Source organism: Corvus kubaryi, unplaced genomic scaffold, assembly GCF_017639235.1.
Source record: "Corvus kubaryi isolate FWS band 111438036 unplaced genomic scaffold, C.kubaryi_AGA036_p1.0 78, whole genome shotgun sequence".
NCBI classification, from domain to species: Eukaryota; Metazoa; Chordata; class Aves; order Passeriformes; family Corvidae; genus Corvus; species Corvus kubaryi.
Genome location: NW_024582065.1, coordinates 7,442,674 through 7,469,775, shown reverse-complemented (window position 1 = coordinate 7,469,775; position 27,102 = coordinate 7,442,674). Strand labels below are relative to the sequence as shown.

Genomic DNA, 27,102 nt, shown 5'->3' with positions numbered 1-27,102 from the left:
AAACTTCTCATGAAATTACAGCTGCGTCAGCATCTGCCTATCTCAGCGCAGGTGCTTTTGCTCACGAGTTGAACACTCCACCCCCCATATCTTCATGAAATTACAACAGGATACTCTGATATATCATAGCTTCACAACAGACTTTCAGCTTTAAGCATCTCCTCTCTCTCTTCCCTCAGGTTTTCAGCTCTTCACAGCAATAAAAAGGGTTAATCTCACCTCGGCCTTGCAGCTTTGCAGCTGGAATGTTGAATTTTTCTTATCGCAGTGGAGAGGGGGGAGAGCCGAGCCGCTCCGGCTGCCCATGGCAAGGCAGTGGGGGGGGTTCCACGGCTGGAACAGGTCCATGGCTCCAGGATGGCCGTGGCCCGGCCCGGCCTGGCCCAAGCAGGGCCTGGCCGGGCCCGCTGGCCCCCACACGGGGCCCGCAGCCACTTGTCCCAGCGCCGGAAACGAGAGAGAGCTTGGAGGGGGAGTTTGCCTATTCTTAAATGTGGATCACAGAGGTGATCACAACTTTAAGTGGCTTAGAGAATTGTCCATATTCAAACTGGCCAGCTGATAGGTTCTATCAGTTCCCAGAGGAAACTGTAAGCGCCCCTTAGCAAGGACGTCCCTTCCGGGACTATGCTTGCTAACCTATGACAACCTGTCAGTCACAGAGCACAGCACAACCAGCTCTGCTTCAGCCACTGCAGGGAAGGGCAGGGAAACGCTTTCTCCACTCAACCATTATCCAAAAGTTAAATTATTTGATTTCCCATCCTAATTTTTGGTTTTTCCTCCTAATTCCATCTTCCCTGGCCACGGCATCCCACGAGGAATGCTGTCCTGTCCTCGAGCACTCCTGCAAGGGCTCAGGGAGTCAGCCCAAAGAGGGCACACACCACCAGCTCCCCAGCTTGATGCTCTTAAAAGGAGGATGGAGCAGCATGAAAATCAGGAAAATAGTTAAATAGTATTCACCCCTCAAAAAAACCCAGCAAAACAACATCAAACCAAACCAAAACAACCCCCAAACAAACCAAAACAACCCCAAACAAACCAAAACACTAAAAAAACCCCCCAGAAAATCCCAACAACCCAATGGAAATGTTGCTCTTGAAATTCAGTGTAAGATGGAGCTGCAGCTCCTGCTCTGCAAATCCCAGCCTCAGCCAGCAGTCATTAATCTAAGCCATATTTATGCCTGTAATAATAATTTTTAACACCTGAAGCAAAGCTCTTGAACAACCCCAAAGCACCGCTGTAAGTCACTTGTGTGTTACTTGTGCATCTCTGTGTTCCCAGCGTGTGAAAAATTCCCGAATCACGGGCACCAAACCCCCAAACAAATCGCATTTTTCAAGGTCGTTAATGAAATGCTGATCCCCGAGGAAAGCCACAGTGTTTAAACTTGTCACTGAGCTGAGGGCTGCAGCTCCTGAGGATCACCAGTGCTGGGAACAGACACTCCCTGTGTTGTCCCAGTTCTCCCAGTGCAGTGAACTGGGCAGCACCGGACGAAAGGAAAAGCCAGGCTTCTAAAAAGAGCACGGTCTGCATTCCAGGGAATTCTAAAGCTGAGCTCTGCCCAAGCTGGTCTATGAACCTGCCCATGGCAGGGGTGGAATGAGATGAGCTTTAAGGTCCCTCCCAACCCAAACCAGTCTGGGATTCTGTGACAAAATTTATGGGATTTCCTGGAACCTTTCTTCAATTTTTTGCCTTCCACCACCCTTCAAAGTGGAAAAAACTCATCTTGAGACACAAATTTCCTGTGCACAGCTGCCCTGTTGTTAACTCCACAACTGAGATATTTGGGGGTCTGCAGGAGGGGTCAGCAGCCTGGAACAGGAGAACTTTCTTCCATATTCACTTTTGGAGCAGCCAGAGGACATCCCAAAGCCCTTCAGGACTTAATGCTGCAGCTCTCAGTCACGCTGTGGTTGATGTGCAGTGGTTTGAGGCCATAAGGTGAAGGATAAATAACCATTCCCAGCTCATTCCAGGTGCCCTCTGCAACTTCCCCATCCTTTACCACCAGTCCCACCAGGCTGGGGATTCGCATCCCAGCAGCAGGGATGTGGATTTGCTGGGATGTAAAGCCTCCTTATAGGAACAAGCAACAGAAATTTGTCGTTTATCTCCCAGCAAGCAGTGACAGCAAATAAAGGGAATAAGGATTATTTCAGGAGCAGCATCTCCTTGAAAAGAATTTCAAGATGCCTTCCACTATCCCAGGTTGCTCCAAAACCCATCCAGCCTGGCCTTGGACTCTTGCAGGGATGGGGAATCCACAATTTCTCTGCACAGCCTGTGCCAGGCCTCCCCACCCTCACACAGAGGCTGTTCCATATTTTTAAGGGAAAAGGTGTTTTCCAGCAGAACCCCAAAGCATGAGGGGTCAGAGCAGCTGCTGAGGGACAGAAGGAGCCATCTGTGATCCCAAAGCTTTAATCCCAACGTGGAAAACCCATCCAAGGTCGGGGTCCCTCCATGAGGGAGCTGAGAATTCCCACGACAGAGGGACTGGTGCTCCACATTGTTCCAAAGAAACCCTTCCCCTTCCAGCTCTACCAGCCTTGGCTTATTTAAGCACTTTTCCAAGATATTCTTGGCCCTACATAAACACTCAGTTATTGCCTTTGGACCCAGGCAGGGCAGAGCCCTTTCCCTGGGCTCCAGGTTTCTCACTCCCCAGAGGTTGACAGGAACATCTGGGCTTAGATTTGGAATTAAATACAAAGAGGTATTTATACATGATATCCTAATTTAGGTATATTCTGTTTTATTATCCCTAGAGTTCCTGTGTCAGATGCACAAGAAATAAGTGAGGACTGGAAGCTGCTTCCCCTTAGTGATGCTTTTTTTATGGAGCTGGGAGTCTCCTTTTCAGGCTTCTGGGATTTCAACAATTTTGACTCCTTATCTAAACACTTTTCACCACAGCTGACCCAGCTGCAGCCCTGGGATAACTGACTAAAACAGGGTGGCAGAAGCTAAAATAAAAACCAGGGCCCAAAATAAGGATATCAAGCACCAGTTGCCGTTGCTCCAGCATCCTTTGGATGGGCTTTACAGAGCCTCTTAAATTCTTCAGCACCCCAGCAGCCCAATAAACCACAATTATTTATTTGGGCAAAGAGAAAAGGCATTTTAAGCAGGAGAATCGAGGAATGCGAGCTGCAGGACTGAAGTTTGTTCCCTAGGAAGGGGCAGAATAGAGGGAATAAATAAAACCCAGCTACGGAAGGGGTCAGGGCTCATCTGCTCCTCCCAAGAGCTTCCACAGAGCTGTGTCAATTCACACTGCTCCAGATTGCAGAATATTTCACCAATGACTCATGACATCCCCTTATTTATTTATTTTTTCTTTTAAAAAAGCCCAAATAGTCCCAACTGGGAACAAAGGAAACCATTGTGCAGGGTCAGATTGGAAGGATCCTATGTATAATCCCAAAAGGAAAAGAAAGAAACCCAGAACTGACACTGGAGCAGCTCAGAGACTCCATTAAACTCAAAAAAAATCAAATAATCCCTGTTCCTTTGAGCAGAAATCCTTTTTTTTTAATTAATTTTTTAAAAATAATCAATCATTTGGGTTTCTAACAAAGCTAACAGTGAGCAAAGAGCAAGGTTTTCCTTCATGGAATATAATTAAACAATCTGCTGCAAATTCCATGCAAAACTTACAGATACAATGCCCAGAAATCAGGCAAATGCTGAGGATTTGGGGGGAAATCCCAGCCCTGTTCAAGGGCAGCAAAAATTCCGCACATTTTAAGAGCTGAGGATTTGGGATTCTCCCTTGGGAGGAGGAAAAAAAGAATCCATCAGTAAAAAGATGGCTCAGAGGAGGAGGATGGGCTTTTCCTGGAGCAGATCCGGCCAGGAAAATCCCTGTCTCACGCCAGCCTGGGAGCCAGGACATGTCCCTGCACAGCCAAGGGACAAATCCATCCCTGGACACTTGGGGACAGCAGCTGCTCCAGGACAACAGCACCCACACCGGGTATTTTGCCACTTCCAAGGATCTGCTGCCCCCCATAACCACAAATCCAGGGAAAAAGCAATGAGAAAACCCCAGGGGACAGGGGAAGAGGGTGGTGGGGTCCCTAAAAGGGCAGGTCTGAGGGTGCAAAGGCAGCGCACAGCATTTCCCTTTCCCTGCTCGTGGGCAGGGATCAGTGGGATTCTCCCTGGGTTTCCCCAGTTGGCCCCAAGGCAGGTCCAGGGCACAAATTCTTCCTTGCTGAAGGAAAAGCCCCATCCATGGAGCAAGAAAAGCACAAAGCCTTTTAGGGCAGAGCCCGAGTGAAGCCGTGTCACCCTCTGACCCACATCAGTGACTGTTCAGCGTCCTGGGAATTTTTAGGAGCTCGCCCTGACAGCGGGATCGGAGGAATGAGGTGAATCACCAGCTCCAGGGGCCGTCCTTGCTCTCCTCACATCCCACCCTGCCCACGGGGCTGCTCCCATCCTGTCCCATCCCAGCCAGCCCTGATCCAGGAGAGCTTTCCAAGCTCCCCCCCCCACATGGAGCAAGTATTTCTGGGTCACTGTGACATTTTGGGAAGTGTTCCAGCCCAAATTTCTTTACTGGCAGGAGTCTTGCCCTTTGAACGACTGAGGGTGAATGGAGGCTGGAATTTTGGGAGCTGTGGAAGCTCCGAACTCACACCCTCAGTAGCTCCACAGATGGAAACGATGATGGAGCAGGACCCCATCTTTGGAATGATTCACTGAGAGCTCTTACAGGGAGCTGGGTTTAGGAGCAGCTCCTTAAAACCAGCCCTAAAGGGATGCAAGCCCTGTCCCTCCCACCCCCAGGCTCTGCTTTTTTACATAAAATCCCACTTTAAAATCATTGCAAGGCCCCTGGATTGCCTCAGCCCTCAGGGAGCACGTGGAGATGGACCAGCAAGAGATGGAAATCACATCCGAGGAGTCTTCCATTCCTCCCAAGGAAAACCTTGGCACCTCCTCTACAGGTGGAACATTGAGGTTTTCCAGGACTTTTGACAAGGGAGAATTGCTTTGAACCCACAGAGGGCAGGTTTAGATGGGAAATTAGGGATAAATTCTTCCCAGTTTCTCTCCACTGCCATGGGACTCGCTCCCAAGCAATGGACTCAGGTGCACTTGAAGGTGGAAGAGGAAATTTCAACATTTTATCTTTGCTCTGAAGAGTCCCAGTGTTCCCAGACAATCTGGCACAGGGACAGCAGCTACATTTTCAAAGCAATTTGTAATAATCAACCACTTAAAGCCCTGCAAGGCTTAATTAGGGCCTGAGCTTGCGGCACATGAAGATCAACAAGAAGCTTTGCAATCAGTTTTAATGGGGTGCAGAACAGTTATTCCTGCAAGGAAGCATCCAAAGCTGGCAGGATCATCTCCCAGAGAAGGGCAAGGAACAAAGGAGACCTGGCCTAAGAGCCTTGTCAGAGGCAGCGTGAGCAGCAGCCTCCTCCTCATGGCCTCTCTCAAAACTTCCCAAAAAGGAACAAAATTCACCAGCTAAAACGGAGTTTTCCTGCAAAATCAATTCCCTGCAGCCCTCTGGCTCGTTTTATGTGGCTGATGGTCTCCCTGCATCCCAAGGGTGTCACTGGGGTGGGAACTGCACCAGGCTGGAGCCATCCTACACACAGAGTGTTGTCCTCCACCCAGGAAATCCCAGCCCATCCCTGTGGGGTTTATATGGGATGCTGGCAGGCAGCCAGCAGCCTCCGTGGGTGTCAGAGCACTTTGGGAACAGAGTGAGCAACAATTTGGGCTTTTTCCCCCACTCCTGTGCCAGGGGAAGCACAGCAGGATGCTCCAGGAGCCAACAGGAGCAGCCCGCAGCCTCACGGGATAACCAACACCGCGCCTCTCGACACTTCAGGGGTATCAAAAAGGATCGTAAAGCCACCTTTAAATGGAACTTTGTGCCCAGGAAAACACCACGGCAAAGGATTCTGTTCCCTCTCAGCATCTTCCAGCAGCACTCAAAGTGGGAGATGCTGAAGAAATCGGAGCAGGATGTGCAACAGCCACGGCTGGAGCTGCGGTGTGAGGACACAGGGGACGAGAGGGACAGGCAGCATCTTTCATCTAGACCAACAAACCTGGGAAAAGCAGCCAAAACTTGGGGGAACATGAACGACTGTGGGATAATCCCCTCTCTCCAGCCTTCCCAGAGCCGTGCCCAGCCCTTTGCCGAGTGGCTGGGCCAGCCCTGAGCTTAATTAATCACATTAACACAAGCACCTGCAGAATCAGCATCACTTCCAGCCCGCTAAACCCAGCTCAAGGCAGGCCTCGCACATCACATCACCACTTCAAAGGCAGCAAATCCCCCGCGGGGCACTGCCCTATGCCCAGGTAAACCCGGCTGGGATGCTCCCAAAAATACAGGAACTCGGAAGCTAAAGACTCATTTTCATGCACTGCAGGTTTTTGAGTTGTCTGCAAAGTTAATGGGAGCAGGCAGAAGTAATTTCATTTTAAAATATTTCATTTGAGGATTTGAAAAAAGCCCAACGCTGAATTATTTCCAGCCCTACTCTATACTCCAATATTTCGACACGGGGAGAGAAATGTAAAACCAATTATTTCCCTCAGATGCTTAAACCAACCAACTCGGAGCATTCAGTTCATATCTGATTCTCCTCAAAAATACAGCCAGCAGGCAAATTTCAAATTAATACCTGCTTGACTTCATGAAAAGTGTTTCTGAAGCTTGTTTCCCAAAGTTTTCTCCGGAGCATTAATTCCTGAGTTTATATAACCCACACTGCACCACACAGGTGCTGCTTTCAAGGGAAGAGCAGGAGGAAAAAAAGCCCAGAATTAACCAGAGCTCCATCCATTCTCAGCCCCCAAGGAGCTGAGATGTCCTCAAGGGATGTTTTTGGGAGCAGGGAGACATTCACCACTTAAATTCCCCGTTCCCAGGGATTTTCTCACTTCTAATCCACATTTATCCAGCAGGTCTTGTTCCCAATTAGGTGTTTAAACGGATTTATTTTCGAACATCACCGGGGAATGTTATTTTACTTTAGGCCAGTGCAGGTTTTTTATAATAATATAGAATCTGGTGATCCCAAACATGCAGGAGAGGCTCATCCAAGCACAACATCCAGCTCCCACTCCTTCCCCGTTTCCCATTATAAATAAACCACGGGTACAGGGTGTATTTCCCTGCTGCCCACGTTCCGAAATGGCACATTTTGGTGGGTTTTTACACTCAAATCCCGCGGTTCCTCCCCAGCCATCCCCTGGCCCAGGGAGAGGGTTTGTTCCTATTAACCGAGCACATCCAGAGGGATTAGGGCAGCGTCAGGAAACTCCTCTTCAGCCTTGACAGAGCTTTGTGATCTCTGCTCCTCGGTCATTAGGGGAGAAAGGCAACCCCATTAACCTCCCCCGAGCGGCATCTGCATTACAAACAGCGCTCAGGAGCCAAATCAGAGCTAATTACCCAGCTAATTAGCCGGCTCCTCCCTCCCCATCCCACCTGCCATGGGATACGAACCTCTCCATGGGGACACTAAACCCTCCATGGGATACAAACCTCTGCACGGTTTTGGATCCCTCTGTGGGGATCCAATTCTCTCTGCATGGGGATCCAAACCCCTCCATGAGTATCCAAACCTCTCCACGGGGATGAAAACCCTTCCCATGGGATCCAAACCTCTCCCAGGCAGCAAAGCCACCCCAAAACCCATCCCTCGCTGCCATTTCCAAGAGCTGGTGGATCTTTCCTCACCAATATCCCCATAAAATCCTGGCTTCATCTGCCTGGAACCCACAACTGCCACAATGGGGTTTCAAGGGGGCACAAAGGGCTGATTTTAGGAAATTCGGGTCACAGCTGCATGTTCTTTCCCTTCCCTCCTTTCAGATATTCCCTATTAAACCGGTTACAAGGTGACTGGGACATTGGAAATATCTGCTGCATTTAAGAGCTGAGATGTCATTTCAGGTCTCCCATTATCCACCCAGGAGGACTCAAACCCAAAGATAACATCTAAAAAACTGAAATATGCTCCTATTAAAGCCAACAAGAAATATCCAAGATCCTCATCCAAAAAGCTTTCCCAGGACTCAACCCAAGCCTGGCCCAGACAAATATTTACATAATTATTCACATGGGTTTGTTTGAAATAAAGAGCCTTTTATGATCGTTACTTTGGCATCAAACATCTAATTAGGGGCCAATGACAGTTATAAAAACCACTGAGCTCTCCTTGTCAGCGCTGCTGCGAGAAGTGGGGCTGATGGCCCGGCCCTCCTGCTCCCCTGGGAAAATCCTGAGGGGACTGGGACAAGGGGATGGAGCAGGAATGGCTCTGCCTCCTCTGGGAAACGGAAAATTGATGGGCAAAGGCACAGAAATGCCCACTCGTGGCTGCTTCAGGCTGTGACCCAGGAATTGGCATCTTTATGCCTCTCTGCTTCACACAGCCGCTTTTGGGATGAGCCTTTCCCGAATTCCTGCTGGGCACCCAGAGCACACCTGGGCTCTCAAGTCCCACACAAAATGTGGCTGAATTCACCAATCTGAGCAGACCTTCAACGCTTGAATCCCTTCGTGCTGAGTCTCACGGGAGGACTTTCCCCTCCAGAGGGTCCCTGCAAGTTCAGCCTCCAAACCCCACCACTGCCTCAGGTGCTGGTTCCTAAATCACTTCCAACTTTGTGAAATCTATTTAAGAAGTGATAAACCGCAATATTCCCACCGCTGCTTCAAGTGTTCATTCCTAAATCCCTTCCAATTTTGTCAAATCTATTAAAAAAGAGATAGAACGGAACATTCTCTCCACTGCTTCAAGTGCTGGTTCCTAAATCCCTTCTAATTTTGTGAAATATATTTAAAAACAGATAAAACTCAATATTCCCACCACTGCTTTGGGTGTTGGTTCCTAAATCCCTTCCAATTTTGTGAAATATATTTTAAAAAGAGATAAAACTCAACATTCCCACCACTGTTTCAAATGCTCGTTCCTAAATCCCTTCCAACTTTGTGAAATATTTTAAAAAGGAGATAAAACACAATATTCCCATCACTGCTTTGGGTGCTGGTTCCTAAATCCCTTCCAATTTTGTCAGATCTATTTTAAAAGAGATAAAACTCGAATATTCTCTCCACTGCTTCAAGTGCTCATTCCTAAATCCCTTCCAAGTTTTTGGCATCCATTAAAAATGAGATAAAACTGAATATTCCCATCACTACCTTGCAGGGAAGGACCAGGGACCACATTTGCTCCCTCAGTTTGCAGGTGGAGCTCAGAGGATGTGGCTCCCTCTCCCTCCCCACATTATTCCATGAGCTGGTGTCCAGCAAAGGATGACTGAAAAACTCATTATCACTCTCTAAATAACCTTTTTCCTTCTTTTTTTCCCCCCCAGGTTTCACTGTGCTCCTGAGGCTTTTCTGGGTGGGATTCATGGAAGCGAAAGCAACATTTGAGCACGGCTGGGGAAGGAGAAATGGAATTCTCTGGGGCTATAAAGCTAAGCTGGAACAGCAAGAAAATTCCTCAGCCCTCGTGGTGATCTTCCCAGCCCCAGGATGGATGTGGAGAGAGGAAAATGGCACAATGCTGTGTTGGGAGCTGCTGTTGGAACCAACTGAGGATTTCCTCATTCCTGGGGTGAGCAGTGTCCCATTTTTCTGTAGGTAAGGAAAGGACTTTGTATTTCTGTCTCCACGGCATCTTTTTGGGGCTGTAAGCAAAATAAAACTCTTGGGTTGGGAAACACTGATTCCAGTTCATTTTTCCTTGCCTGGAACTGGTTCATGGCAGGAGCTCTTAGAACCAGGTTTAAAGAGCTCAGCCATGACTTTGATTTAATATTTGCAGACTGAAATTTACAGCGATTTTTAGCATCTGTAGGATTATAATGATTTTTTTTTTTTTGTATCCTTATACAAACATAAGCCCAGTGGTCCCAGAAAATTACACTTCTGCCTTCTTATCTGCAAGCAGGTAACTTAGATGGTGTAGGGTCCCTTTCCTGATGTCCCCTGACCTAAAATAGTGCCAAATTTGAGAAGGAATTCAGGATTTTATATGAGGAACAAGAAGTTCTCAGACTGTTCTGAGCTTCCAGGGCACAGACAGCTACAGAGAGACTCTGTAAAGAGCACAAAAACAACACCTTGATCTGCTGGCCACTAAAAACTGGGTATTTTGGACTTTATTTTGCTTTTTGTAAACACTGAAGAGCCTGTTTGCCATCAGACAACTGATTTCTCCAAAGGGAAACAAATAACCCCCAGCTCTGTAAATAAATCTGCTTTTAGAGGGGAGCTTTTGTGCAGAAGCCCAGCACAGCCAGATGCTCCCCACAGAGCTCTTCCAGGCCCTACATCCCACTGAGGAGGAATATACAGCTCTGCTTTCCCACAACCCCAAGTTGTTCCATGGCAATTCCTTAATGAGGCTGGCAGAACCTGGCCCTGAGAGATGGGCAACAAAAAAATCACATTTCAACACAGAAACTTTCATTTCCAGGGTGCTGAGCAGTGAAATCACAGCACAGAGACACAAACAAAATCCAACACCACAACCTCGGGCACCTCCAGCAGCAAAATCAGCGTCCCAAGCTCCAGGACTGAGGGATTTTGCTCCTGCACTGAATTCTGCAGCCCCACAGGAGGTTTTTGGCTCCAAAGGATTAATCCCACTTTGCTGGACTGAACACATTGGGGTTGATCTGTTCTCTGCCCGTGTCTTGAGTACAGCACAAGCAGAGCCCACATCATTCTCAGCCTTCCAAAGGGTGCAAATGAGCAGCAGGTTAAAAACAGATGAGTGAAAAGTAGCAAAGAAATCAATACCCTGGCACATGAACCACTTCTTCAACTGCTCTCTCCACAGCACAGGGCATTTACCTTGACATTATCCCTTTAATTGCTTGAAAGGCTCCCAAAATCTCCTGCTGAATTAATTTTCCTCTGTTCTGATAAGCAGGGTGATAACACCAGCAGCCTCGAGCAGGAGTCAGGGAGAGTGAAGAGCGAGCTCCTGAGCAGCTCTGATTATCAGCCCTGCTGACCTGAGCAACCAATAAAGCTCTCCTTAATCACCCACGGTAGTCATTAAGTGTTAATTAAGCATGTGCTTTATAAACCTGAAACTGGAAGTTTTTCAGCCCCAAAAGCATCAGAAACTTTCCCAAAGCACCAGAAGCTGCCTCAGCTTCCCAGCCTCCAGCAGAGCCCTAGGATGACTCTGTCATTCCCTGGGGATGGCCACCAACATCCCCACTGCCTTTTAAACACCACCCCAGGCTGGTGGAGCAGACAAGGGACAGGAATCTGCTCCCAAAATCCACACAAAGCTGTTGTCACCTCCCTGCCCTGCCCAGAGCTGGCTGTGCCAAACTCACCTCCAGGTTTTCTCCTGGAGCAGCTGCTCAGCACCTCAGAGCGGGGTTTGGCTTTGGAAAACACCGAGGTTAAACAGGATGTGGCACTGTTCTCCCGTGCCAAGCACAGCCTGGCACTCAAAGGATCATCCAGGCAAAGGAACCAGGATGAGAAATCTCCTCCCAGTGCTGACTGGGATGCTCTGGAAGGACAGAACACTTTGGGACATGGTTTAGTGGTGGCATTGGGAGGACTTTTCCAGCCTAAATAGTTCAGTTCTATGACAGCTAAGTCCAAGATGATTTTGGAAACCCAGCCAGCCCACAACACCCCCGCTGCGTGTGGCAGCAGTGCCACAGGTCCCACCCCAAGGCAGCAGCACAGGCAGGCAGAGGGAGGAAAGGCTTTTAATTTTGAAGCTGGATCTGCAGAGATATTGCAAGGACTTTGGCTGACAGGGCAAGCATGGTGTGGAATGGATGATAAAGGTGTCTGAGGGATGCTGCCCCAGCCTGGCTGCTGAAAACAGAGCTGGGAATGCTTTCCCACCCAAATCTGTGCCTGGAGGAGTGCCAGGGCTCTGATCAGCAGCAAAAAGGGGATTTGGAGTAATGAGATACTGATGAGGTGGGAAAACAGCTCAGCTGTGCCAGAGAGCAGATCCTGGCGTGGGGTAAATCAGCAGCACTCCCTTGGAATCCCAGCAGGAGGAGAAAATCACTGCAGGGAGAGAGATCCTCCACCTGGAGAAAGGTCTCAGCACATGACTGGGGTGCATGAGGAGATGTCAGGTCCTTCGTTTGGAAAAGCAGCCAGCCAGGAGGAGGGGACGTGCCACCAGCATGAATATTTTGCTTTCAGTGGTGACAGCAGCACCAACACCTTCAGGGAGGCAAAAACTTGTGGGAGCCACACAAAGAGCTGGAAAGACAACCTGGGCTCCAAGTGTGCAACCCCACAAACAGGAAATATTTGGGAGGGTTTGGAGCCTTGCAATTGAAGTTCTTCCCAACCTAACCCATGAGGGAGAAGATTTGTGTGAGCCAGGTAGGAATGGAGCTGATAAACTCCTCCAAAACTTCCCTCCCTGCAGGAAAAAAGCAGGGTCAAAGGGAAACCAAAAGATGAGCAGGGTCAAGTCTAATTAAAGGAGAGAGGAAAAGTGACAGCCACAAAAGGGCAGGGGCTCTTTTCCTCCGGAGCCAAGGGTCCTTTGCAGAGCCCCAAAGCCCCAGAAGGCAGGAGAAAAGAGGTTCTTTGTGAGAGGGATGGGAAGCAGGGGTAGCTCAGAGGCATTACTGTACCTAGCACAAAAGAGGGGAACAATAGCGGGCGAAAGGAAATGGGGCCGTTTATTTTTGTGGGGGAGGTAAAGCAAGGCAGGGCTGGGATAATGTTGGGATGATAAAAAAATGGCCATGAGGAAGGGGAAGGATCAGCCCAGAGAGTGTTGGGAATGTGAGGTTAAAAATGGGGAGTCCTAAATTAGGCAAGGGAGTTCTCCGCTGGCATTTCCCCAAGGTGAATGGCCAACTGAAATAACACTGCAAGGTATCACCAGAAAAGAGGGAGAAGTGTGTCTGAGAAATGCAAGGGATCATTGGAAGGAGTTCTCCAGAAAAGCCCTTCCAAGGACATGGAATGAAGCAAAAGGCAGGGTGCAAAATAAACACGTCGAAGCACAGGCAGGGTTATTGTTCCTAGGAAACCTCTCCACTCTGCCTCTCACCCAGGGGCTGCACTAAATGCCAAGCAACTCCCTGGAGCTCTGCAGAATTCCCAGAACCAAGACTGAAACATGGGAATTCTCTGTGACTGCTTCCATTGCCACAGGAGACTCACCCACCCCAAATTCCAGGTGTGCCAAGAACTCAGAGCTTTCCTTCAGAGTTGTTGAAGCTGAAATTCAGTCCTGCCCCAACCTGGGCACCCAAATCCAGCATTAATCCCCGAAGTTTTGCCAGCTTCTGACCAGAGCAGCTTCTCCACAACCCTGCCCAGCTTCTGCAATTAAGGAATTATTATCACGGAATTATGGAATATCGGGTTCAAAGATCACCTGGTCCAAGCTTTTTTGGGGTGATTCCTATCCCCAAAGAGCCTGAGGATTTATCAGGACATTAGCATAAATAAAAAGCCCCACAACATCATTTCCTTAGAGATAAGGAAGGGCGAAGGATTCAGGGTGGATACAGAACTCCTGGGATATCAGGGAACAAGCAGGAGAACTGCAAGGCCCTTCCCAGGGAAGCTGCCATGCACAGCTAGGAAGAAATCCAAGACAAAACTCACCTTTGATTCCCCAATCCATCCTTCCCTCACAACCATTCCCTCCCTACCAAGCCCAAATTTTTCCCCATTAACAGCTGGTCCATCCTGCTGCAAATCCCAATCTTTCCCCTGCTTGGGGTCACACTTTTGGGGCTGCCTTTCAGCTCCTGCTCGGGGTTGTGGTGAAACTGAGACAAAAATCCCTCTGTCACTTCAGCTCTGGGAGGCACTCATCCCACCGGGTTTGGCATTTGGGATAACTGAGGAAAGGAACACGCTTCCAGCATCTGGGAAAGCGCAGGCTGACACTTGCAATCATTTGGGAATGGGGGGAAGTCGTGGTTGGTGGAGGGGAAGGGAAATGACACCTGCAGGCATCAACCCCTGCAGCCAAGCATGGCCCAGCATCACTCAGCACACGGATGAGCTACAGTGAAAGGAGAGAAATGAGGGAAGAAAGTACTTGGGAACCTGGAGACATGGCAAATGCTGAGTTCTCAGTGTATTTTATCCTCTACTTTAGAATTAGGAAGATTGATTGCTACATGGAGCATTTTGAGGTCCTCCTCGTCGCTAAATAAGCAATACATGAACAACCTGGTACTGGGGGATACCAACAGCTTAAAAGTGATCCAAGCACATTTTCTGTGCCCTCATTCCTAGCTCAGATGGAAGAGACACTTTCCATGGCTACAGGAAAAGAAATTTTGTCCTTAAAATGCAGACAGGGCACTCAGAGTGATCCCTTCACAAGCATGCTGAGAGATTATTCCAGAGCAAGGAGAAGGGAGAAATCATCCCTGAAAAACACAACATCGGCTGCATGCAGGACTCCGACCTGTGAGAGTCTGGGAAGGACTCTGCCCTTTCCCATCCTGGTCCCTTCTCCTGCCCATTCCTGCCCAAACCCACCAGGACATGGATGGAAAAAAGATCCAGCTGTAAGCCCATCACTGCCATGCACAAATGATAGAATAATTCTATATAAAACCCAGGGTATTACAGGTCAAATTCAGCTCAAGAGCAGCTCCTGCCTCACATCCAGCCCTTCCCTCCTCTCTGGGAGCCTTTACAGGTAATTTCACCTCCAGGGCTCCCCAATGATTATTCCCAACTAGGCCTGACTTCCCAAAAGAATTTTTCACATTTAATCCTGTGTCAACTGACCCTGCACAGGCCTGACCTACCTGCCTGCACCACACTCCCTCCTCTGCCATCCCTGACTCAATAAAACTGGAAGGAAAGTGTGGAAAGCTCCCCCGAAATGTATTTCTGGGGCACTTTTGGTACTCAGCACCAAAGAACCCAGTTCAGTTTCACAGAAGCTCCCTCTCATCCCCACCATCTATTTTTAGCCTTTTCATTGAATAAAACTGAGTTTGGGCACTTTGCCACCATCATAAAAATCACCAACCTGACCCCACAAGGCCCTACAGGGGCAGGCCCCAAATCCCACCCTGGACTGAAGCAAAGAACGGGGCAGACTTCACTCCCCCAAAGGCAGATGTTTCAGCTTAATCCATAAAAAGCTTCATCCCAGGCCACAAAAATGGGGCAGCTCTGCTCCAGCAGCAGAGGCTCAGCTATTTCCAGGCTCGAAGGGATCGTGCTCCTTTTAGCAGCACGGCTGTTCGTTATTTGGGATCAGCGTCCCCAGGGCAAGGAGGGCCCCGGTTTGTCTGGCCAAGGCTTTGGAGAAGGGAGCTGCAGGCAGGGAAGCACTGCTGGGCTCTCAGTGCCCCTCAGGGTGCAGAACATCTTTAACTCGCGCTCTGACTGCGTCTCAGAGCATCTCGGGGTTTATTGGTGTGGATTGTGAAGTCCCTTTGAGGAACCCAGAGTTCTTTATGGGTATTTCCACACCCAAACCAAGCTCTGGGTTTGGCTCTGGTTCCTGTTTCATAGCAAAAATCTGCGTCAGTTATCCCTGCCTAGTCCGCATTGCCATAAGAAATCCCACTGCCTTTTCCTGCCCTGAATCCCACCCAGGACTGTAAATTGCTGGAAAAACTCCCAAAAACTCCTGTGGGCAGCAGAGGCAGCACATCAAGAACAGCAGCAGGAAGAGATGAAGGGAAGTGTTGTAATTTGGGAGCGATGATGCCGCGCTACTTCCCTGACCAAATTCCCAAAATCAACAGAGGCTGCTCCCGGCCCTGGATCCACCCACAGCTCCACGTAGACGGCTCCTGCACCAGGGCAGTGCTGCAAGAGCCTGAGGCACAGCCAAGGAGCCAAAAAAATCCCATTTCTGCCCAGCCACAGGGCCCTGGGCCAGGACAAAACTCAGCCTGAGCCTCAGAGGGTCGGAGCAGAACCCTGGCCCGTGCACAGGGATGACTTTTAGAGTCACTGAAGTTGGACCAGATCTTAAGGATCATCGAGTCCAAGCCTTTGGAGCAGAATTCCCAGCACAGAGTGCAGAGCTGCCTTGGGAATCTGGGAAGTGCCACATCCAGCATCTTTGGGAATGGCTCAAAGGCTCTGGAGCAGCTTGGCTTTGCTCTCCCATTTTAGGGGTGAGAGACTGATCCTTCCCAGCCTTTCTCAGTCAGCCCCTGCTGTGGGAATGTCTGTGGTTGGAAAAGCGTGTGCCTGCTCCCTCCCAGCCTCGCAGACAGCAGCCCCCACAGCTCCCTGATACAGCTCCCTAATTACAGAGCTGGGAAAAATGGATGTTTCCAGAGCAGATATGGCCCTCACTGTTTCGCCGCTCTGCATCCTGCAGGGATCCGGGATTTGAAGGGGGGGAAATAAAAAAGCCAGAGCCAGTTCGGGTCTGTTGGCTCCTCCTCCCATCCCAGCTCCTGAGGTCAGCAGGGAAAGCATCCAAGAGTTACAGAAAAGACAGCTTGTTTTAATTTAAATTTGAGAGAGGCAGAGTGAGGGACTCTCTCCCCCCGAGTGCACAGGACGTGATAATGCGCCTCTCCCGATGCCGGCAAGCCCTGGTGAGAGAACATTCCTCGCAGTTTTCCGATCGGATCCCGAGTGCCAGAGGGATAAACCCGCTTCCCCCTCCCACCCTGGTGGCTCTCCTGGAGCACAGACACCACGGGGGGACTCTCAGGGACCTGCTCTCCCCGTCACACCGGGCAGGACCCGCAGTGGGAATGAGGAAAACATCAGGATGAGCGCTTGGCACCTGGGGCGAGCAGTGCTGATCCTTCAAGGAATCCACAGCTTTCCTCTGAGCAGCCCTCAGGCAGCAGATGCTGTATTTGAGGCATGGACAGCCCCGTATTTTCCAGGGAAAGCCCTCCAAGGGGCATTTCCAGGGAGGCTCTTGCCCTGCCTCAAGGTTTCTCCCATGGAATCACACCCCAGCCCTGCTCCCACCATCTCCCTGCCAGTCAGACGCCAAACTCCCCCCCCCATCCCTCTGCACAAATCCTAAACTTCCATGGGATACTAGCACAGAGGTTATAACCCCAAATTTCATCCCACAACCAGGCACAGCCCCCCCAAAATCAGCTCCTGCCCTCAGTCAGCTCTGCTGTCCCACGCCTCTCCATGCCTGTCAGCAGCCAAACACTCCTCCCACCCCCTCATCCCTCTGCAGAAATCCTAAATTTCCATAGGATACCAGCACAAAGGTTATTATCCCAATGTTACACCCCACAACCAGGCACAGCCCCCCCAAAATCAGCTCCAGCCCTCAGCCAGCACCACACCCATCACCCTCCCAGCCCAAACCATTCCATGGTCCTATTGCATCACCAGCAAACGAGCCCCAGTTCCCAGACATTTGATATCCACTGGAATTCCGGCAGAATTTTTGGCCACCTCGGATCAAAGCCGAACTGGCAAATTCATTTGCAAAGTTGTTTATGGAAATTAGCTCTGATTAGAGGGACGAGAAAAAGGGTTGCCTCTGGTTTTCTACTGAAGGTGCACTTTGAGTGTGCAGAATAAATGAGGATCCTGAAGTTTAGCTCTTTTTCAGAGGAATATCTATTTTACACCAGCAGAGTGACTTCAGAACTGAAAAATCCAATGGCTAGAAATCAAAAATTTCAAGATTCCTCTGCACTTTCAGGGTTCAAACACTGCCAAAACCCCAAAGGAGTGCTGGACAATATGCAGGGAGGGCTGTGGCAGCACACCACGATCCCAGATGCACCGGGGCTGCTTCCTTGCCAGGACAGGGAAAAGCAATGAGCCAAACTGATAAGCCCAGCAGAGGGCATGAAAAAGGAAACCCACAGGTACAGGAGCCCAGCACTTCAACTCCACCCTATTAAAAAAGCATTAACAAGCCCTGAACTCCTTCTGTGCCTTGGCCACTGCTGCTGTTCCAGGGCAATTACAGCAGCAATTAAAGGGAAAAGCTCTGGCCAGGTCCCCATCCCATCCCACCCACTTGGCACAGCCCCCCCAGCTCCCCAGCCCTTCCACACGTGCAGCCCACGAGCCACACTCCCCTTCCCAGGGCTCTGCCAGTGCTTCCCCAGCCACCTGGGGCTTCTTGGATCGGGTTTTGGGCAGGAAATTAAAAAAGCTTCGTTTACAAGTGGGCATTTGCAAGGGGCCAGGCAGGGCACGGGGCCACGCTCAGCTCCAGGTACCGTCAGATCCAGGGGTGCCACTGCTCCAACCCTTCCCTGGGATGGTGCAGGGACAGGGGGGGACCCCACTGCTCCAAGTGCACCCATTTGCTCACCAGAATTTCAGGGATAATCATGGAATTGCACAATGGTTTGGGTTGGGAGGAACCTTAAAGCTCATCCAGGGACACTTTCCACTATCCCAGGTTGTTCCAGCCTGGCCTTGGACACTTTCAGGGGTCCAGGGGCAGCCACAGCTTCTCTGAGCACCCTGTGCCAGGGCCTCCTCACCCTCACAGGGAAGAATTCCTTCCCGTTCTCCCATCCAGTCCTGCCCTCTGGCACTTCCTTGTCCTCTCCCTGTGTCCTTGTCCCAAGTCCCTCTCCACGACACTGTCCCCTGAGAGCCCCCTCACCCCACCCTCACTGTAAAAGCAGAGGAAAGGTGATTCCAGCTGAGCATTAGGAATTTCCACATGGATTTGGAGGAATTGTTTCCTTCTGGCTGCCAGTGGCTGTAGAACAAGAGCTACCAACCCTCCCCACTCCACCTCTGCGTTTTCCAAGCCACCAGCACGGAGCCCAACTCTTCCAGAGCATCACCCGGATTTTCCAACCAGATCTCACTGCAGCTCCAGCTGCCCAGCCCAGCTCCAGCCCCTCGCTGGGTTTTTTAGGTGCTTGAACACTCCAGCAGATCCCAGCCAAGATTTCCTCTTGAAACTCCCTGCGAGTCCAGCAAACCAGAGCAGCCTGGCACCAGCTGAAGCACCTCGCTGGGAAGCTCCTTTTTCCCGTTTCTCCTGAGCAGAATGACACTTGTGTTCACTGTGACTCATCTCCTTGACCTTTCCATTCACTTTTAATGGTGCAAGCTGGAAATAAGGGCACCCAAACAATGCTTTCATTATTCAGCTGGTGAACTGCAGCCCCCGGAGCAGATCTCTCCCCTGCAGCAGACAAGAGCACACAGAGTAGGTATCTCATTCCAGCACATCCAGGAGGAAAAAAATTAAAACAAAATCATGCAAACTCACTGCTTAATTCGTATTTGAGAGGCAGCAAAAATCCCTGTGCAAAACACTGCAGGAGGAGAGATCCTGGGAAACTGGCAGTGTCATCTCCAGGAATTCAGCTGCAGTGAATTCTTACTCCAGTATTGTCTTGGAAACAAAAAAGGGGGTGGAGGGAGGAAAAGCAGAGGAGGAGAGGCCAGCCAGGCTCACGAGCTCAGGCAGAGCGTGGCTCCTTCCTGAATTTCCTTACTCAAAAGCAGCAGCTCCAGCTGACAGGCACGAGAAACACGAAATCTGGTCCCTAAATCTGACTCCAGCAGACCCCTCAGTGACCTCTCCTTTCCCACTCAGCTCCTTCCTGAGCACTGCAAACTCCCCTTCTTTGCATGTGAGAGCAGAAAAAAAGCAAAGAAAAAGATTTGAAGGAGTTTGCTGAAAAGCTGAGCCCAGGAAACACTTTTGGCTTTATTTATTCCGAAAGAATTCACGTGGCCCTAGCTGCAGCTGCACAGCTGGATCCAGGCAGGGATGGCACCCCGAGCTGACAGGAAGACTTAGCTGAGTTTAGGCAAATGTGTATTAATAATATTTGTAATAAATAAATTCAATAATAAATGTATATAATAAATTTAAGGTAAGATAATTCCGGTGTTCATCGAGCTGAAGGAGAACAAGAGGCCCCCCAAACATCCATCCCATCCCTTTTTAGGAAAACAGGGTGTCCTGCTCCTTTGATGACACCCAGACCAGAGCAAAACCAGCTCTGAGCAGAGCAAAATTAAGCTTTGGCCTTTAAACTTTTTCCCAGTGACTCCAGAACAGCAGAGCATGGGAGACTTCCCTGGAAATCCAACCTCACTCCCAGGGATGGATGCACTCAGCCCATGGCAGAGCCCTCAGCAAAACACTGGAATTCCTTTTTGCATGGGGACAACAGCTGGATGTCACCACCCCAGGGCAGGTGACAGCAGCTCAGCCCCCAAAACCCCAGTTCCTCACCATCCAGCACATCCCACTCCCATTTGCACCCCAAAAAGGGCTTTTTGCCCAGTAAACTGCCATTTCTCTGGCTGCCCAAGAGATCTTCTGCTCCAAATTTCCTTTTTAGATCGAATCCAAAGTATTCTGAGACCAGCCAATATAACAGCACAGTAGTCTTGGTATAATCTGGAAAAAACCTGTCCAAATCTCCAGCCAAAATCCAAATAAACTCCTGGATTTGTGGTGTGAGGGGCACTGGTGTGGCCCAACAGGAAAAAAAATATCCCAAGGAAGAAAAGAATTTTAAAGTAGAAAGAATCAATCAGCATCACATCCTGAGGCACAGCGATGGAAGGAGACTCTTGGAACTCTGAAAACTCAGATTTTATTGGCACATCAGCAATAAAATCCTGTTAAAGCAGCACCTCAATGTCAGCTTCCACACAGGGATGCAGGATCAGCCCCCTGGACATGGGAAATCCAGGGAATTGCCTGAGGGCTGGGAGAAAATCCACAGCAGAGGTTAGGAATGAGCCCTGATGCAGCTTCTCCACTCACTCAACCTCACAAATGCCATTTTTCTCTCAGGCTTCTTACACAAACTTGAAGAAAAACCCTATTGTAAATACATTAATACCATTTTCCTCCTCTAAAAAAATGACATCTCATCATTGTGAAAGCTTCCAGATGATGTTAAGAATCCTCTTGGCTTCTGGAAAGAAACAACAACAACAACAAAAAAAAAGAGCCCAGACTTGGAGCAACCGACCTCAAAAATGCCTTTTGTGTAGTTCCTTCATTTATTTATTTTAGTTCCACAGATTTTCCAGACACGTCCACAGAGAAACCACGACATCATTTGGATGCTTCAGTCAGTGCTAGGCTGAATTTCAAGAGCCTTGGGACTTGCCAACAGCAACCAGTGGTTAATTATACCACGTTGCCAACCCAATTTTTTCCATATAACATTAAGATTTCAACAAAATGTTTCCATTCTTTCATGTCTCAACCTTTTTATTTTATTTTATTTTTTTGTTCTCCTGGTTTTGCTCATTCTTCCCATCCTTGGTGTTGCTTTGTTTCACACAAAGGTTTTATTGTATTTTTAAGGACTGAAAATTCAGTCCCTATCACATCAGATTTAGTGGGAAGAGAAAAATATTTGATATAAAGGCCAGGGTGGAAGTGAAGAAACTGCTCCCAAAGAAGAGAAGAAGGCAAAGGAAAGGGAATTCACTGCCTGGATAAACAACAGCTGGAAGAACAGAAGGTAAAGGCAGCACCAGGATGGAGAAAAAAAATTATATTAAAGGCCTGAAAGTTGGATTTTGCATCGAGAAGTCCCCAGACCTCAGCAGAACCAGAGCCTGGAAGGAAGGATGGAAGCACAGGAGATGCCTTTGATGGCATCAGCCCCCCCCCGGGCTGCTGATCCAAGGGGAATCCCCTTTTTTTTGGGAACAGCATCTCCCACACCATGCCAGTACTGCTTCTATCACCCAGCCTTGCCATATATCCAAGAGAACGGACCCATTGCACACAAAACAGAGGCTAAAATGCAAGAATTTACACAGGAAGATCACCCTGAACTCCAGGAGGGATGTGCACTGATTTTTCTGTGGGACCAATACTGCAGCTCAGATCTGACCCAATTCCAGCAGCTGACTGTTCAGGGCCTCAGCATTCCCAAAATATCCTGAACAGCAGCAATATCAGAGACACACAGCAGAGTCCTAAATATGCGATGGGAAGTCTGCACCGGATAAAAGCGTGGAACAGAGGGGGAGAACTCTTCCCCCGCATGAAAAAAGCCTCAGGTGTGTTTTGGGGTGTAATCCTGGTTGGTTTCCCAGAGAATTCTTCTCACTTTAACCAGCACTTGCCATTTACCAAAATCTGGGTGTTGTGTTTTCCAGAGGACCCCAATAATATTTTATACCTTTGCAAAATCATCCATTTTATACAACAACGGCTGCATCCCGGGGATCAAACTCCAGCTGAACTCACCAGGCAAGAGGAGACGTGGGCAGGTATGGACAGAGGGGGTGAAGTGCCAAACTCATCCTGGTAACACAGCAGGGATTTCCCCTGTCCTAGGCGCTGCTGCACTCCGAAGTAAACTCCCATGACAGCAGAGCACCAGATCCAAATGGAACTGCTCTTCCCAAAGAGTCTGGGAAGACCTCAGAGCCCCTTCAAGTGTCCACAAGAAAATTCGTGAGGGGCTCTGGATGAGGGGGAATGGCTTTAAATGGACAGAAAGTAGGTTTAGAGTGGATATTGGGGAGAAATTCCTCCCCTGTGAGGGTGTGAGGCCCTGGCACAGGATGCTCAGAGAAGCTGTGGCTGCCTCTGGATCCCTGGAAGTGCCCCAGGCCGGGCTGGATGGGGCCAGAAAGCCCCTAAGCTCCTGTGAAAGCATTCCCAGCTCCTTGCTCCCTGCAGTTTTCCCAAGTGCAGACTTCCACATTTACACAGGGACCAGCATCCATCCACCCCCACTTCGGGAAGGGCATTCCCAGCACCCAGATCCAGAGGAAGCAGGTGCAGGGATCAGGACATGAGACTAAAAGCAATGACTGAAAGAATTAAAGGCCAGTTTTAACTCCCCAGCAGATAAACCCCTCGGAGCGAAGAACGCTTTCCTGGAAAGCGCTCCCAGATTATTCCTGAAGTCCAGACAGAACTCAAAACATCTATAAATGGCACTTCACGCTGGGCATGTTCCAGAGCAATTCCTCCTGCTCCCCAGCCTCATCTCAGAGATCAACTCTAACCCAAAGCAGGCGTGACAATGCAGATCCTGGGGACAGGCAGGGAAATGGGGACTCAGATGGACAGACAGCAGCAGGAACTGAGCACAGCCTCAGGGGCAGGGGAAAAGCAGCCAGGCACGTGCTGCCCAGGCTGGTGGGGACATCTCTGAGCCACTCAGGGCCTCTGGCACAGCAACAAAATAAATAAAATAGAAAATCCCCTTCTGAATAAAGCTGTGATTTGCTGGGCTTTAATTGGGTGGTGTTCAAAGGCTGAACTCCAACCTGGAGGTCTTCTCCAGCCTCGGGGACTCTGTGCTGACCACTTGCTGCAGCCACACACAGGGAAGAGGAACCCCAATTAACACCCCTGGGCACCCCCAGGTAAATCAGGGTCCCACCTGCACAGCAGCATCCCACAGAGCTGGGAGAACAGATGTTTGAGTCACCCTCCAGTTCTGAGAAATATCAGCACAACCCCTGCAGTGCTACCACCCTCAGTTCACCATGAGATTTACTACTTCAAAAAGGAATCAACCTGAAAAATCCATCTCCAATTCCAAATCCTAAGGGGCAGGGATAGCACCCACTTCAAATAGGGATTCACAACCCCTTTCCAGCCCCTCCTGATTTCTTCTAGGGCAGACAACATTTGTAAGCTCTACAAGCAACACCAAGACACCTTTTTTTTAAATTAAACTTGCCATTAAAAACATGTTTTGGTCAGAGCTGGGTGAGCCCTCTCTGCTGTCCCTCTGTGCAAACCACAAATCAGTGACTCCCCAGCAGTGCTACCCCAAAAAGATGAAATGGGATTCATCCCATTCCCAAATTAGAGCTTTGGAGGGAGCCGATGGAATCAGCTCCTTCTCACGAGCCTGGAATCAGGGAATGCTCAGCACAGAGCTTTCCTCCTGCTCCCTGGAAGAACAGCACCAGACCTCTGCTGTCCCCTGGCCAGGGCATGTCCCACAGCTGGGTGCTCTAAACTTCCAAATTCCCATTCCAATCTGGCAGTGCACTGACAGCATAATCCAGGTTTTACAGGGGAAAATCAGACCTGCCATCAATTCCAGACTTATAAAGTCAGATTTCTTCTTGTAAAACAATAGCAACACTTTTGATTGGCAAAGTGTTTTTAAAAAAAACCTGGTTTTAACTGGCTGGATAAATTTGGTTTGGTTTTTGGTTTTTTTTAGCTCATTTAGGTGACTGGGGAAGAGCCAAGGGGAGAAGCAACAGCTGGTAACAGGATACTGCATAATTTCCAGCATTTTTGTTTTAAAGGCTGTGCCACGGATCCTCATTACACTCTGCCACTAAAGGAAACTGCTGCATCCAAAAAGTTTCACCCAGAAACCCGATTCGGTTTTTATAGGGATTTGTAAAAGCAGAGACAGGCTCCAACTTTGTCTGTGGGTTAGATTTTAGTGTGACATCATCTGTGCAAATACGGGAAAATCTGAGCTGGATGGGCAGTGGTGGGAGGCAGCTCAGTTCGTGTTGCCTTTGACATTGTTACTTCCCTGTTTTTTGCTGGAAATCCTCTGTGCCAGATGCCATCCCCCAGATTACAGGGAAGTTTTACCGCTCCACACAGAGAAACCAACTATCGTGAAACTAAAACACGCTCTGAGCTGAAAAAAAAACCCCAAAGACAACGTGGAAAAATTAAAAAAAAAAGCCATAAAGAGCATTAGTCAATGCCATCAGCAGCCCCAACTGACTCCTCCCTCATCTAAATTATTTGATGTCCTATTAGGCGGCTCATTAGGAAAACTCAAAGCCTTTCACCACAAGAGTCATTCCTCAGAGCTGCACACTGGCCCCACAAAAGCTCCCAGCCATCCCTCTGCTCGGGCAGCTGCCCCCAAAAGCTTTCCCCAAAGTTACCTGGTAACTTTACAAAGGAGTTTGGGAGCTGTCTGAAGGATAAACACAGACAGGGAAATGCCTGAGGATGCTCTGGAAGCGTTAAAGCGTCAGCACAGGCTAAAGCGAGAGGGAAATTTGTTGTTTTCCCTTTGAAACAGAGCGGTCTGGTGATAATTCAATTTTCAGCTGATACAAAGCACCCGAGCAGCAGCCTGACAAGAGGAGCTGGTGTCATTCCAGTGCTCTGCCAGCTGGAAAACGGCTCCAAGAGCCCAATTCCTCTGCAGCACCAACTCTGGGATCTCCCACTGCCCCGAACTTTCCCTGCTCGAGACATTTTATTCATTGAGCAGCCCCTGCTTTTCCATCCTGCTCAGCCTCCACAAGCAAAGCCTTAATGGGAGCATTCCTCCAACGCCCACCTCTTCTTCCTTAAGGTCATTTGAAGAGCCCAGAAATGAAAATAATTCCCAACGCCGCTGCTTTACACACAGAACCCCGCCGGTGCTTGTCCTGGTGACACTCAAACCAACCCTGCACACCCCGCTGCCAGCGCTTCCCAGGGGAAAAAAACACCCGGAGAACACAAAACTCGGGCAGGGAAGCTGAATCGCAGACAGCCCAGCTCTTCAGGGCACTTCTCGGGTTCTCAAGTTACCCTGAAGAACTCGAGTTTAACTTTTTCGGATTTCAAAACTCAGCCCTGCCAACAAATCCTGCTCCGCAGTGGCTCTCCTGAAATCCAACACAAACAGAGCTCGGGAGCGCCGGTGCCTCCAAGTGTCCACTGCGAACTGGGAAAACGCTCTGCCAACACCCAGGAAAACTTTTCCAGCAGCCCCGTAAGTCTCCCTGTGCTGTGGCATTTCCCAGCCCACCCGGGGAAGGCGGACATTTGGGGAAGCAGAGCTCTGGAAACAAACTGCACAACCCCGCAGGGAAACAGGAGCGTGTTTAGTCCCTCTTCTGCACGATTATGGGAGGGGAAAAAAAAAAAAAAAAGAAAAGAGACATTCCAGTGGTTTTCTGTGCTGCTGCACATCTGGAACTTCAGAGTTTCCTCCTGCTGCACTCGGCAGCCCCAGTTTTAGGGAGAAACCCTGCAGGATTGGGGTTGGCGAGGGGATAGCGAGCTTTGAGGTCCCCCGAGCAGCTCCAAAGCTTTTGTGTCCCGAGCTTTGATGTGCTGAGAGAGAGCAGATTCCTGCGGGACAAAAAACTTTCTGCTCCTCAAGGAGGAGGAACTACGCAAGCCCGGAGGTTTCGAGTGGACTAAATATACATTCACATACATATCCCACAGCCATATCTATGGAACCAGAGCCTCCAGAAACTCATCCCCGACTTTTCCTCCGGAAAAAGCAGCCCGGCAAAGAAGCAGCTCTTGCTCCAAGAAAGGCGAATAAAGAATTAAGGTTTTTTTTTCCCCTTTTACGGGCCCCCTGACAAATGGCATTCAGAGACTCGGGCAGCTAAAGGAGGTTGGGTGGGTTTTGTTGGGTGGTTTTTCCTTCTTTTTTTTTCTCCTTTTTTTTTTTTTTTTTTTTTTGCTGGAATGCACGGGAGGAAGCAAAGCCGAGAGTTTTGCCCCGCACCAAAGCCCCCCTCGCCCACTCCCCCACGACCCCGCAAGCATCTCCCCACGCGGTTTGGGGGGGGGCTCGGGGACCCCCCCTTACCTGCCCGGCCGAGGGACAGGGCACCCAACAGCACCAGCGCGGCGGGCACCGAGCAGCTCCGTATCCAACTGCGCCTTTTCCACCGCGTGTGCGTATCCATGCTCCCCAGAAAAACGGGGCACCAGCTCGGGACAGCTCGAGGGGGATAAAAAAAATTAAAAAAAAAATAATTATAAAAAAAAAAAAATCCAAGCTCTATCTAGAAGCGCAGAGCAGGCGCTCAGCCCCCCCGGCAGCCCCCCCCGGGGAGCAGCCCTTTATAAAGCCATGGGGCGGGCGGAGGGTGCGGGGGCTCGGCCGCGCTCAGCTCCGGCCCTGCCTGCTGCCGGGCTGCCGGAAAGTTTCCCTTCTCTCCCCACACCGCCCTTTTTTCCCCCTTCTTTTAAACCCAAGGCAGGAGTTTGTCAATCTCGGAGCCGCGCAGCAAATCAGGGCCGGGCGGAGCAGCCCCCCCACCCCGAGCCCGGCCAGCCCCCGCCCCCGCCGCCACTTCCAGCGGCATGTCCCGGCCCCCAAAAGCCTTTTTCCTCGCTTTCCCCCCGCTGGAATAGCAGCCGACGGAGTTTTTCCGCCTCTTCCCCCTCCCATCTCCTCGCTTTTCCCTGCGTTTTCCCCCCTTCGGGATCGGGA

General features: G+C 49.7%; 1 protein-coding gene across 3 annotated transcripts in view; it reads right to left on the bottom strand.

Moving 5' to 3' along the window:
• Positions 1 to 26,852, bottom strand: part of COL5A1 (collagen type V alpha 1 chain) — a 134,806-nt gene extending 107,954 nt beyond the window's left edge. For 2 of the 3 annotated variants that reach the window (XM_042052057.1, XM_042052058.1), the window contains exon 1: positions 26,473 to 26,852. In XM_042052057.1, coding sequence (XP_041907991.1) covers positions 26,473 to 26,572 — 100 coding nt within the window. In that variant the 5' untranslated portion in view covers positions 26,573 to 26,852. The remainder of the gene's footprint in view (positions 1 to 26,472) is intronic. The other variant, XM_042052056.1, reaches the window with a different exon arrangement.
• Between the last annotated feature and the right edge of the window lie 250 nt (positions 26,853 to 27,102).